This window comes from Siphateles boraxobius, unplaced genomic scaffold (genome assembly GCF_051911475.1).
Source record: "Siphateles boraxobius isolate OS27281-9 unplaced genomic scaffold, OSU_SipBor_1 6, whole genome shotgun sequence".
In the NCBI taxonomy this organism is placed as follows: Eukaryota; Metazoa; Chordata; class Actinopteri; order Cypriniformes; family Leuciscidae; genus Siphateles; species Siphateles boraxobius.
The window spans coordinates 28,992,563-29,006,043 of record NW_027509186.1 but is presented as its reverse complement, the minus strand read 5'-3'; the positions used below and the strand labels follow the sequence as shown (position 1 = coordinate 29,006,043).

The 13,481-nt window shown below is 36.2% G+C and overlaps 1 protein-coding gene across 2 annotated transcripts in view; it reads right to left on the bottom strand.

Moving 5' to 3' along the window:
- arhgap32a (Rho GTPase activating protein 32a) overlaps positions 1–12,541 on the bottom strand; it is a 28,166-nt gene extending 15,625 nt beyond the window's left edge. The window contains exons 1-5 of one of the 2 annotated variants that reach the window (XM_077208677.1): positions 12,314–12,541; positions 10,052–10,219; positions 5,458–5,545; positions 5,278–5,372; positions 5,087–5,171 (exon numbers count right to left, since the gene is read on the bottom strand). In XM_077208677.1, coding sequence (XP_077064792.1) covers positions 5,087–5,171; positions 5,278–5,372; positions 5,458–5,545; positions 10,052–10,140 — 357 coding nt within the window. In that variant the 5' untranslated portion in view covers positions 10,141–10,219; positions 12,314–12,541. The remainder of the gene's footprint in view (positions 1–5,086; positions 5,172–5,277; positions 5,373–5,457; positions 5,546–10,051; positions 10,220–12,313) is intronic. The other variant, XM_077208676.1, reaches the window with a different exon arrangement.
- Between the last annotated feature and the right edge of the window lie 940 nt (positions 12,542–13,481).

Here is a 13,481-nt window from a genome sequence, read left to right as displayed (position 1 = left end):
GCTAACAGCCTCAGAGAATCTGATTTTAAGACTACTCAAGTATTTTACTCATAATGAATGTATGCTCAAAGATGCACTAGTCCTCAACACACCTATAAGACACATGCCAGGAAAAACAAGAATCAGCTGATTTGTAAGGAGAGCAAATCACATGTTTATTTTAACAAATAAAAATAAAACTGAACACCTCGATGTTACAATAAATCAAGGTCGACACAACAGCCTCTTAAACGTCTACAAACACTCAAGTCTCAGTTGAGCTCAAGTGCTCAAAAAGGCCATAGTAAACCAATATCCTTCAAAAAGATCGCTTTAATACAACGGATAAATAAAATAATGTTGAGTAAAATGAAATAGTTTAAGCCTGCACTGGACGTGCTGGTTTCGGGCTCATCTCATATGAAACACCGGTGATTCAGCAACTACATTAATGCACACACATTTGTGTAAAGTATAGCCTTGTTGACAAGTCTGGGTGAGTAAGGGCAAAACACAGTACTACTGTACTGTAGTAAAGAGTATACTTATTCAAAAATGTAGTCAAGAAGGGAGTAAAGTTGCTAATATCTTTGATACTCAGAAAAACTACAAAGTACAGTAACTACTGTAACTAGATTTACTACTAGACTACTGCCATTGAGTCAATGTTATTCTGACCAAAATCACTTAAATGCAACTTGTTATTTCGATATAATTATGAATTATGTAATTATGCATTAAGTAGGAACTTCCCGCGTGTCATCGATATTTTTGGCTCATATTCCCAGAAGAGAACGACTAAACATTTTAAATGAGTTGTCAAACTCAGATATAGATGGCCTAAAAAATTCTTGCTAAAAACTGAATGCTGTGGTGTAAATCTCCACTCGAGTCTTTGCAATCTTTCCATGACAGGCCCTTGTTAAAACACTGGTTTGGAAAATTCCTCTTGTAAAAACATGCCAATTTTTTGTTTTTAATCTTTGGCTGAATCTATGAAAACCTGAGATCATGTGGATCAACTCAAAACTTGTATTGAATATTGAATAAAAGACATCAACGCATTTAAGTTTGCAGAATCTGTGAAGAAAAAGGGTAAAAAGCAGACGCCAAAGGTCAACAGCCACACCGGGACTGAACTGATTGTTTACGTCACACAATCCGTGGATTAAAATTCCACTCAAGTAATAAATTGCAGCAAAAGCTTTTAGAAAAAGAGGTAGCAATAATCCAAAAGGAAATTCCTCAAGTTACATAAAAGCTAGAAAAAGTAACCCAGTGATCATGAATTGACCTTTCTCCATCTGGAGCCACAGCCCATCTACAGCACAGTGCCATCATTTACACAAGGATTGTCAGCAATACAATCACATGTCATGGATCTTCCCCTGAAGCGGAGTGCCAGGAGACCTAAAGATCAGAAATTAATCAGACTTCAAAAAATATGATAAATCATATAATCCAGCACTGACCCACTTTATAATGTACATCCTGGATCTGGATTCATCTATATCATATTCTACGAGACTTCTTGATCATGAGTTTTCAGGAAAACTGACTTGATGCATTGCTGTTTCATTACAAAATATTGATGTTGCCCACCCAGTAGTATTATCAGCCAAGCAGATTAAGCTCAGATAGCAGAAGTATCAATATTTCAAGATAGATCCACTTACTGGAAACCCTCTCCCACAGGTCAGCAGCACCGTTAGTGGAACCTGCTGAAACCTGCAGGTTTGGGTCCATTCTAATGAAATGGTGGTTAGTGAGGGCTGCAGCGCCACATGAGGCCCTACCCTCTGTCTGAGGTGATTTATAGCCGAAAACACAGAGACTTAATCAATGTCCCAACTACCTGCTCATATGGAGATGAAGGTGGCTGTTCTGAGATCAGTAAAAGCTCACTGAATTTGGCCCGGTTCTTCCTCCATCTCTCTCTGCACTAGTGAGGAAGAGGCAGGGATCCCGAAAGCTCCTCAGTAAACCTGAGCCGAGGAATGTGGAACATTCACACCACCTCTGGGAATGCATCAAAGGTGTACATGAAGACGCCACAGAACGGATGTTAACTCAATACCCTATTCTAGGACTAAACACAGACAAGGTTATTCTAGTGATCTAAATAAGTTTATGGAAGCTAAAGCTACATTTAAAAATGTATGAATGTCAATGTATTAGACAATATAATATGAAACCAGAGTCAGCTGCAAACAAATGTTGACCAAGTGTGGAGAAATACTTTTGGGGCCATTGCATTTTGTTTAGGATAGTGATTTAGGTTTCACTAAACAAAATAGAAAAAAGCTTTTACTGAAATACATAATGTGAAACCTAAAATATGAGTTTCTGTGTAGTGATATCTGATCAAATGACCTGAAGGCAAAACGTGTGTCTCTCTCATATTTCATCGCTCACATACGTGAGCAAAATGCACACGGTCAGTGTTTCCGTTTACATCAAATAAGGCAGCTTAAAAAATAAACAAATAAAAATAGTTAATTTTACACATACAAAAATGTGTGCCAATTTGGATATTTTTATGGTTTTAACCATAAACCTATATAAATAAATACAAATAATCATGTGGATATCTTAAGGATGTTAGGAGGATATTTAAAAATGTTTATTTTGCCCTGAAAAGAAAAGGCAACAAATATTGAAAAAAATATTAAAAAGTGAAAAATTCATTATGATCTTTTAGTTTTGTTCAATTGTCCTCAGCACAAAAAAGGTTTCTATCTAGAGTCCATACAAAAGGCACCATGGCATTAAAATTGCTGCTATCTGATAGGTGTTTACTGATATAGCATTATTAAACAGCTGAAATGTGCCCATGAACTTTGAAAGCAACAAAAGAGAAGCACAACATTCCTTCTGAAACAAACATCAAATGTCTTATTTAACTTGAGTATCTGTTTTCTGGTCCATGCGTGAGTCTGGACTCCTCCAGCCCCCGGCCACTGTGTGTCAGTGTGACGCAGTCAAAAGTTTGAATGTGATCTAATAGCACAGGAGTCTGTGACCTTGAGAGCTGAAACACACAAGATAATGGAGGCGAAGAGCAAAGAGCTGTGAGACATGAAGGCAAACTTCCTGTCCATCAGCTATGGCACCGTAACCGGTTCATGATGCATCGAAAACGACACCCTCAGCTCTCAGAACAGTTTACTGTACATACAGTAAAAAGACTGAGGAGGGACTCTGTGGTATTTACTGGAAACGATATCTGCTGCTCTCTGCTGGAATCCATCAGCATAGCAAAATCTGGCTGGACAAAAACGTGTTTTGGGCCTGATATGTTGAAATAAAAAAAAGAGAAGCCTAGTTTGATGTTCTAGCAGAGACAGTATGGGGGGAAGAGGGGGAGCAGACTGACCACAAATTAAATACAGTGTCAAACATCGAATGGAAATCACATCTTTTAGTTAAAAGTGCCTATTCTGATAAAGTTTGTTTACTCGAGAATGCACATAACTGGACTAGGCTAAAAAAAATGTTTTTTTGTGCTATTACAAATAAAAAATACAAAAAAAAATTTTTAGACACATGACAAGAGTTTTTAGTTGCTTGAGGGTGTAACCAAAATGGCTGCCAAGTGAATATAACTAATGAAAATCTCCATTTTAAGTCCACCACAGCTATTAATGTCATTAATCATCATAGTTATGATGACTATGAAGATATTAAACATATGACGGCCCACATTTACATATCAACACATTAACATACGCAGCATATGCAGCATCCTGGCCTGCGCTGATAAAGTGCTGATACCAGAACATTTGCATAAGAACATAAAATAAAGCGGTAACACTTTACAATATGGTTCGTTAGTTAACATTAGTTAATGTATTAACTAACATGAACAAACCATGAGCAATACATTTGTTATAGTATTTATTTATCTTTTTAACATTAGTTAATAAAAATAAAGCTCTTCATTGTTTGTTCATGTTAGTTCACGGTGGATTAACTAATGTTAACAAGATTTTAATAAAGTATTAGTAAATGTTGAAATTAACATTAACAAATATTAATAAATGCTGTATAAGTGCAGTTCATTATTAGTTAATGCTAACTAATGTAGTTAACTAATGTTTACGAACAAACCTCATTGTAAAGTGTTACCAATAAAGCTTCAAAAAAGGATTTTAAAAAAATATATATTTTCAAAATTGATGTAATGCATATTTTTGAGTCAGGAACAATGAAAAGATATTTAACAATTGAAACTTTTTTTTTTTTGACAGTTCAAAATATACCTGTACAAACAATTTTTGAATACAATTAAGAAGTTTATGATAAAATAGCATTTTCCTAGTTTTACATTGGCTGCTCCACCTGACACGGAGACATATAGAAAGAGTACAATATGGCCAAAAAAATTATATTTCCATTTAAAAGTTTGGGATCAGAATGGCTTTTTTTTTTAAGAAAGTAGTCATTTTATTCAGCAAGGACGCATTTCTACACACACACACACACACACACATGTAGTGTTTCCACGTTTTATGGGGACTTTCCATAGACATAATGATTTTTATACTGTACAAACTGTATATTCTATTCCCTTACACTAACCTTACCCATCACAGAAAACTTTCTGCATTTTTACATTTTCAAAAACCATCACTTAGTATGATTTATAAGCTGTTTTCCTCATGGGGACCAAAAAATGTCCCCACACGAACAAGGATTTCAGATATTGCCATCCTTATGAGGACATTTTGTCCCCATAAGGTAGGGATTACCAGGCCACACACACACACACACACACACACACACACACACACACACACACACACACACTGCATTTATCTGAGGAAATAGACACTTGTATATATTTAACAATTTGGGGAGGAACAATAACGTTGAAATTGAAACAGCTATTCAAGACGTTTTCCACAGTCAGCGTAGGATATCAAATAGCCAGACAGAGACCAATGTGGACTGCTTGTAACTTAAACCTCAGCCCTGATTTCAACATGATGGATAATCTGCTACCAGTGAAACCAAGAACACAGCCAAGAGTCTAATTAACACATTCCCATCAACCATGAGTGATCGTGGCCTTCATCAGTACTGCATTTACCATAAAACCCCTCACCTGCACGGAGCCAAAGTCAACAATCTCATAGTGGAAGTGGGCACAATCTGCCAGCCTGGGAAAATGGCCTTTGGTGAGGGACAGTCTGCAAAACAAAAAGAGCTCATCAGTATTCTTCTCCGTAGGTCTGAAGGAGACAACACAGAAAATGAATTCTATAGAAACCTTCCTTTTAACATATAAACACCTACTTTTTGACGTTCTTGACCTTCATGCTGGCCGTACTGGTACATGAGCGCAGAGAAGACTCTGCAGGCAGTTCATGGACCATCGGCGCTCCTCGTGCCTGCATATACGAGCACACAAACAGACTATTACAGCACTCTAAATGCTGGAAGCATGACATACAGAAATCCAGTATACAGACGCACCATAACAGCAATGGCGTCCTCCCAGCCTGCAGTCTCTGCTGGCTGCAAGCTCCTATCTTCCTCCCCCTCATCCTCCTCTGGGTGGGGCCTTAAAGAAAAGAGAATCAGAGAGGGCTATGTTGAAATAAGCTTACGCTACGACATACATACATACCACTGCATAGCATCACTCGGCACAAAGCAATAACACCAATGAAATTCCCGAACTAGGATTGTCTTAAAGGAATAGTTCACCCAAAAACAACTCAAATTTCTATTACTCTTCTGGAGAAAACAAAATAAGATGTTTTGTAAAATGTTCATGCTGCTCTTTTCCAATCCGTGAAATCATTCAGTGATCAGAGGTTGTCAACTCAACAAATCTTCTTAAAAGCCATCCATATGTCTGGTATACTATATCCCAGGTCTTCTGAATCCACACAACAGCTTTGAATGAGGAAAAGACCAAAACGTATGCTGGAATACTCTACACAACCTTTGCACCGATTTGCAACCTGGAGGATTTTAACGCTAGTTGCAGAAAGTCATAGCATTCTGCAGATTTTGGGCAGTCGGACACAGAAAATCAGTGTATTATGTGAACAAACTAGTTTTTTGCTTTAGACTTTATTCATTATTGAGATTTTAAAAGTTGTGCAGTGTCTTCCAGCCTTAAGTCGTTTTTTGTTGAAAAATGATAATCCTGCCATAATTTTCAAATCTCATTCATTGCTTACGCACATTTAATCTTGACACCACAATATGACAACCAAAAAAAGCTATCGTATGACTTCAGAAGAATAACTCAAAAATCATATTGACTTTTTTTATAATGCTTTTCAAAAGTAACTCTTTTTTGTTTTTTCAAAAGACAACAACATAAGGGTGAGTAAATGACAGGATTTTACATTCAGCATTACATGAAAATGCAACCCAATCTTCTGATGAAAAGACAAACTTCTCTCAGGTGAAATACAATAATGTAGTATGTCAAGGTATCCAAGATACAAAATAACATTTAATTTTCTTATAATACATTGCACATCACCTCATTTCTCAGAGTCTGAAAACGGTTCATTCAAAGATTTGGGCTCTCTAAACCCCCCCATTGGTCTACCACTTACAGCGAGTGTCAGAAACGAAACCCCCATTACCATATCTGAATTTCAGCTCCGGAGGCTTCCTCAGCACTTGATGCACAGCGATACGAACAATAACAATGGCGTCGGTTGTACCGTATCAATCAGAGTCCTCATCCTTTGGAAGTGCATCAAAGTGGATTTGCTTTGGCAGCGCAGAAAACAGCATCTTTATCTTCTCAACATGTCGGTAACACAAACCAAACTCTTCCGGGCCTCAGCTACAACTACAGTGTTTTGATGGCGGGGCAAAGTAGACGCTGTTCACCGCCAGCCAATGAAGAGCATAGGCTAGAGTTATGCAAATTTGTAACAAACCTACATAGATTTGTAAGAGGAAGTGAGACTGGAATTACTGGTGACTCAATTCAGGCAGTTCAGAATCGCTTCTGTCTTTGCGGACCTTTTACATTTACAAAAAGCTATATTACACGCTGCATGAAAGGTAAAATATTTGAAAAAGCATAACAGGGGCAGTTTAACTTTTTGTAGACTTAAACCCAGGTCCACACAAGCTGCCGCTCCTATATGTCCCGGACATGTGCAGAGCTGAGCCACAGCTCCGTTGGATATATTCCCTCTGACCCAGTTCCTTTCCTCACAGTTTTGTCTGCCTAATCAAGCAGGACATGCAGGCAATAAACTGACCAAGTGGAGAGGCACCACTCGTTACACTGAACTCATGACCTCTGAGTGAGGAAATAACCAAACAACTAGCTACAATTTGACCAAGGCCAAGCTCTGTCAATAACACAAGAGTAAAGCTGCTAAACAAACACATGCCAGTCCTAATGCGTTTTCAATGTGTCCATTAGGATCTTAGATATGGGAAAATTACAAAATCAGATTTGTTACTGTGGACCTTATATAAGGTCTTTAGACGGTTGGTAAAGCTGTTTGGGATGTGTAGTAGTTAAACCACTCTTGTGATCAATCAGATTATGTACAAACCTATTATATGACAGAACAGTTTATAAGCCAAGCATGATGAATTATGCTCAAAAGTTTCATTCATTTCTTGTTCCTAAAATTAAAAGCTCACTCTTCATTTCACATCTACTCTTCATGAAATGATCCACCCATTTCAGATAATCTCCAGAGCATTACCCAGATCACCCTGCAGCTGAGAACATGACCAAGAGGGTCGAAACAAGGAGACATTATAGAAGATCAGATCAGTGGTGGTAAAAAAGCACACTATTGTGTGTTGTTACACACAAGGATATCGCTTCAATCAGTCAGTCACAAATGAATCCACCCTAAGTAACAAAGAACAGGACTTGAAATATGATGCACTCCAGGGGTAAGGAAAGGTGAGCTGGAACAGCTTTAAGGATTGGGAAGCCTTTAAAAAGGGAATAAAAGGCTGGAGTTTAGGCGATTCATTCAGGAGACAAAAGACAGAGTCAGTGATTTTGTTCCAGAGCATCCTACACTCCACCTTCCTCCTGCAGATTAGACCATCGTGAGATTGAATTATAAATGCCTGATCCCGTTCATGGAAGAAAGAGGCAAAAGTTTACTGCCATTTTAAAGTCACAGGTGCAACATCATGGCAGGATAGCGAGTTTCAAATATTCCAAGCATTCAAAACAATGATTTTCTTACTCAGTATTTTTGTCTTGTTTTCCAATACAAATATCTAAACATTCTTAAATCAAGATACATTTGATTGATAAGCAAAGGACTTGGATAAGCAAGGAAAAAAATATTAAAAAAATTGGTGAATTTATGATAAAATAACGCAAGGTCTCTCGCTCGCTTACCTCTGCCGTGCGCGCGGTTTGGAGCACAATATCTTTACTCTAGATTACGGGATATTTAACTAATTTGCGGTATAACTAGTCGATCGCAAGTGGCTCAACAGGTAGATATATAGATAAACTCATCTTTCAGGCATTTTACCTACCGGGTTGACACTTAAGCGTGAGAAATCGGGGGTGTGGCGTGAGAGCGTGAGAATTGGGTCAATTGCGTGTGTCTCACGCTCAATGCGTGAGAGTTGGCAGCCCTGCGAACTCAATTTTTTTATTCAGAAAACAAGAATTAATATCTTGTGTAATTTTGCCTCAAGTGAATGCAACTTGATTTAAAGAATTTTTTAATGGAAATCAAGAAAAAAAATCATAAACATAAAAATTAAGTGAATGTATTATATGAATTGAGGGTCCACGATAATGATATTTTTTTCAGCTATTTTTTTAGTTCCTGTGTCAAATGTCTTATCATATAACTACAGCAGTAGTTATTATCATATTCAGTAAAGCGTAACCTGTTTTTGTTTTTTTGGAATTTTAGTCTAATTTTAGTCAATGAAATTTGTTGAAATTTTAGTCACATTTTAGTCACATTTAGTCATGCTGCACAATAATGGTTAATGTAATCATGGATATTTTGCTCAAAACTTATAAATTTCAATAATTAATCATGACTGTTGTCATTTGAGAAAATGCTGCTTAAGCCATCAAATTAACAGGTTATTTGTAATGTAATTTAGAAAAAAAACGAATAATATTTAGTCTCATATTTTTTTGCCAACGAAAATAAAGAGATTTTGGTAACATTTTAATTTTTTAAACTACATATTTGTCACATCTTTTTCACCAACAATATTGCATGTTGATAATTTTTCACCAAAAATTAACACTCAAAAAAGAAAACACAAGAAGGAAAAAAAAGCATAACTGGTGTGGTAATACCATGTAGTAAAAAACAACAACTTTAATATATGCAAGTAAGTGTACACATCTTATTTGTATTTTTTTTTTATTTGAGGCTTTTTAACTTTGATGAGGGTCTGCAGGAGAGTTTATTATATAGTTTTCTGTTTTGTGTTTTTCTACATGTTCGTTGCATCTGGAGAAATAAATTAAAAAATGAATGAGGTTTGTTATTTAAAAATAAAAAAGATTAACTATAGTACTTAATGTGTTATTCCTTTCAATAATTTTATTTGATCAGACGTTTACTTTATTACATGATATTAGAACAGTTAACACCTGATAACTAAATTAATTTTTTTTAAAAATAATAGTTAGAATACTGTAAATACAGTGTCACGTCATTGACTATTACATTAAACCATGCCTGCTTGCTTGGGGTGGTACAGTACAAGCGTTCATTGATGACTGTCCTTGTTATCATCTCTGTAGGGCACCAGTTGCACACAAATCACCACTATAATTTACTCCTCAGGGGACAAATTCACATCTACTGCATGCAGTGCTGCTGAAATATGCTGTCTCAGAAATAGAATAAGGTGACCAGTCACAAGACACATAAAATGCCTGTGTGTGCAAAAACCAGTACATGCATTGCACCTGATTATGCAGAGAATCAGCCAGTTGTGAAGAAAATGCCTCTTCTAACCTTGGAGACACACAGACACACACGCTATAAGGTATGTAACTAACCATAATCGAGCACCGCAGTTGCCAAAGTAGACTGAGAGGAGAAGTCTGCAGGCTGTTACTCACCCTTCACAGGGATCATGACTGCATGCGTCTTTCAGAGGTGTTGGAGCTCTGCCGTGTGTCACTGCTGCAGTCCCGCTGCACGCCTCCATGATACTGAGTCACTGCAACAGCTGCCCGTCTGTGAGGGGAGGGACCAGACCGGACTTCGCTTTAAGACAAACCTCCAACCTTGGCAAAGGATGAAGGCCCGTGGCATGCACGTGTTATGCATGCAAGTACATTGTGGATTTGTTGACTTATTTTTCATTGCCATAAAAGCATCAAAGGCTATATTCATTGCAATAAACGAATAAATAAATAAATGTTATGTATGAGGATGGATGGATGGATGGATGGATGGATGGATGGATGGATGGATGGATGGATGGATGGATGGATGGATGGATGGATGGATGGATGGATGGATGGATGGATGGATGGATGGATGGATGGATGGATGGATGGATGGATGGATGGATGCTTACAACATTACAATAACACCAAATAGCATTTTTCCATTTAATGTTTGATAGACATTCTAAACATTTACCAGGTAAACTGGTTTTAAAAACATCTATTTATACATGTTTATAAGTACAACTAGATAGTCAAACAGATAATGAATGCACTCAATTTAATTTGAGTTCAAGCTAAAATCAGTTGGTGATGGTGGACCTTGAATCTAAATGAACCTAAAGAAAATCAATAACAAGGACTGTTTGTGCCATGTTTAGTGATGCATGACCGTGATGAATAGGATTCAAACAAGACTTATACAAGCAAGGCTGCAATACGCTTCTCCATCAATAATTCAAGTGTGAAGTATAAACAAAAGGAATGCAGGAATATTGAGCCACACCCACAGTGACAGTTGAACCACCTCAAAGAGAGACACCTTGTGAAGACTGACATGCACATAATTTACGATCTGATAGAGTACCAAGATAAGAAAACGACAAAATATTCCTCTCACACTCTGGCCCTACTGTCAGAAGTGCTGACAGGGAGAACCTTTATGTTGACTCAGCAGAATGAACCTTCCCTGACAGGAAAGACAGCTCCATATGAGTATGCACCTGAGAGCGTTAACTTCACCTTCATACGCACACAGTATCTCCGGTGATTAATCCAAACCCAGTCACACTGCCTGTATGGACACTTAATGATTATTTCATTATTTGATCTCAAAATGAGCTAATTTTTATGGCCTGTCTGCTTTGATATGCAACAGAATACAAACGGGCCCAAATGTCCGAGACTACATTAAAAAATGTGGGATTTAAAATCTATTATAGATAAAATTTTTAGGTTAAATAAATATATCAGGATATTAAAAAGCAAAGGAGAGACATTCCAAATACTAATATATATATATATATATATATATATATATATATATATATATATATATATATATATATATATATATATATATATATATATACAGTATATATATATATATATATATATATACAGTATATATATATATATAAGTGATGTCAAATTGATTAATCATGTGTGTGTATATATATATATACATACATGATTAATCAATTTGACATCAATAATATATGTATATATATATATATATATATATATATATATATATATATATATATATATATATATATATATATACATAAATACATAAAAGCTTGTGTAACCTCACGTGTGTATTATTATTATTTATTTTTTTCTCACACACTTGAAGCAAGAATTCAGTGAGCAGTTGAACATGATTTAATACAATTTGAGTTTGGGATTGTGTGAAAGCTAATGTACATTGATGTGGTTGCTAAGCGACAGATTGTCTTGAAATCCTTTAGGCATCGGTCAGTCTTGGATCCTGAATATCTGATGGAGAATGTTTACAGACAGGAAATAATATCCATGCACACGTACTGTATGTGTTATTGTGACGTGACTAAGGAGGTTAAGAAATTAACCGTAGTGATGTTAAAATATTGTTTTGGCTGGTAATAAATTGCGCACTGTTGTCATGGGCAACATCATGTGACTTTACTCGTTGTGTGTGTGTGTGTGTGTCTATGTTGCGTAACACTGGACTAAACAGTTTTAGGGTGCTTGTAGGCTACTCAACCAGGGGAAGTGAATAAAATTGAGTTTTTTTAAGGAATTTAATACGGCGCATATTAGACACGATGTTTACGCACGGATACAATCTCATTAAAAATAAGTATATACTTAGTATTATAATATTTACAAGTGCAGATGCTTCCTAAATCGTCAGAAAAAAAGGAAAGATCAACACGAGTCACTCACCTGTCTGTCTCTGATTGTTTCAGCGTTACTCCCCCAAATGAGATCCAAGAGAATCCCTCTATCCTTTAGTGTGAATGCGTGTGAAAAGGGGTAAAAAAAAAAAAGCATCCTTCATCGTGTGTGAATCAATGTGGGATATGTGGGGTGGGAGAGTGAGTAAATGAGCTCGGTCTCGGAAGGACACATGTAAAGTTCTTTCTCACGCACCACCTGATAAACTGAGTGCGCGTGTTTGGGGGCGTGGCCATGAGCAAGGTGGATATCAGTTAGGACTCACTTAACTCTTCTTTGTCACGTTATTGAGAACATCCACCTGAGATTTGAACATTTAAAACCTTCAATTCATGAATATGGTATAATAAGTCTAGAGACTTCCCTTAAGTGTATTATGATTATTTTCTCCCCCATTGAATGATGAAATAATGATTTGAGTTCAAATAAATAGTAAACCTTTTTGGGTTACAACTTTAGACATTTAGTGTTTTAAGAGAAAATTGCATACATGTGTTCGCCCTCATGTCTTTTGGTGCCTACTCAATGGTGCCTCACAACTGTTTGGTAACAAACATTCTTCAAAATCTCTTTGTGTTTAGCAGAAGAAAGAAACAGGTTTGGAACAAGTAAATAATGACTGAATTTTCATTTTTGGGTGAACTATCAGTTTAATATTTTCTCTTCTTGCATGGAATATCATATAAACAAAGATATTTAAAATATATTATATTATATTATATTATATTATATTATACACAATACTATAAAAAAATCAAGTAAATGGTAACCAAAAGAGTTTTGATTATCAACATTCTTCAAAATATCTTTGTTTTGTTTTCCACAGATGAAAGTAATACGGGTTTGGAACAATATGAAGGTGAGTATAGCCTAAATTATACAAATTTCCATTTTTGGGTGAACTATCCTTTTAAATGAAACCAAACTATCATTGAGAACAGTTTGTGAAATATATGCTGTGCTGTGCATATCATGTCAGGTCAAATTTGATTCTTAGATTTCTATCTCCAGCTGCATAGCTGAATGGTCAAATGTCATAACTGGTTCATTAAGGCAAAAATGGCCAAAAGACAATAGAACTGAGCAGAGTCAGTCACAACTTCTTCTTGAGAAATCATCATCATCATCATCATCATCATCATGATAATTGTTAAGT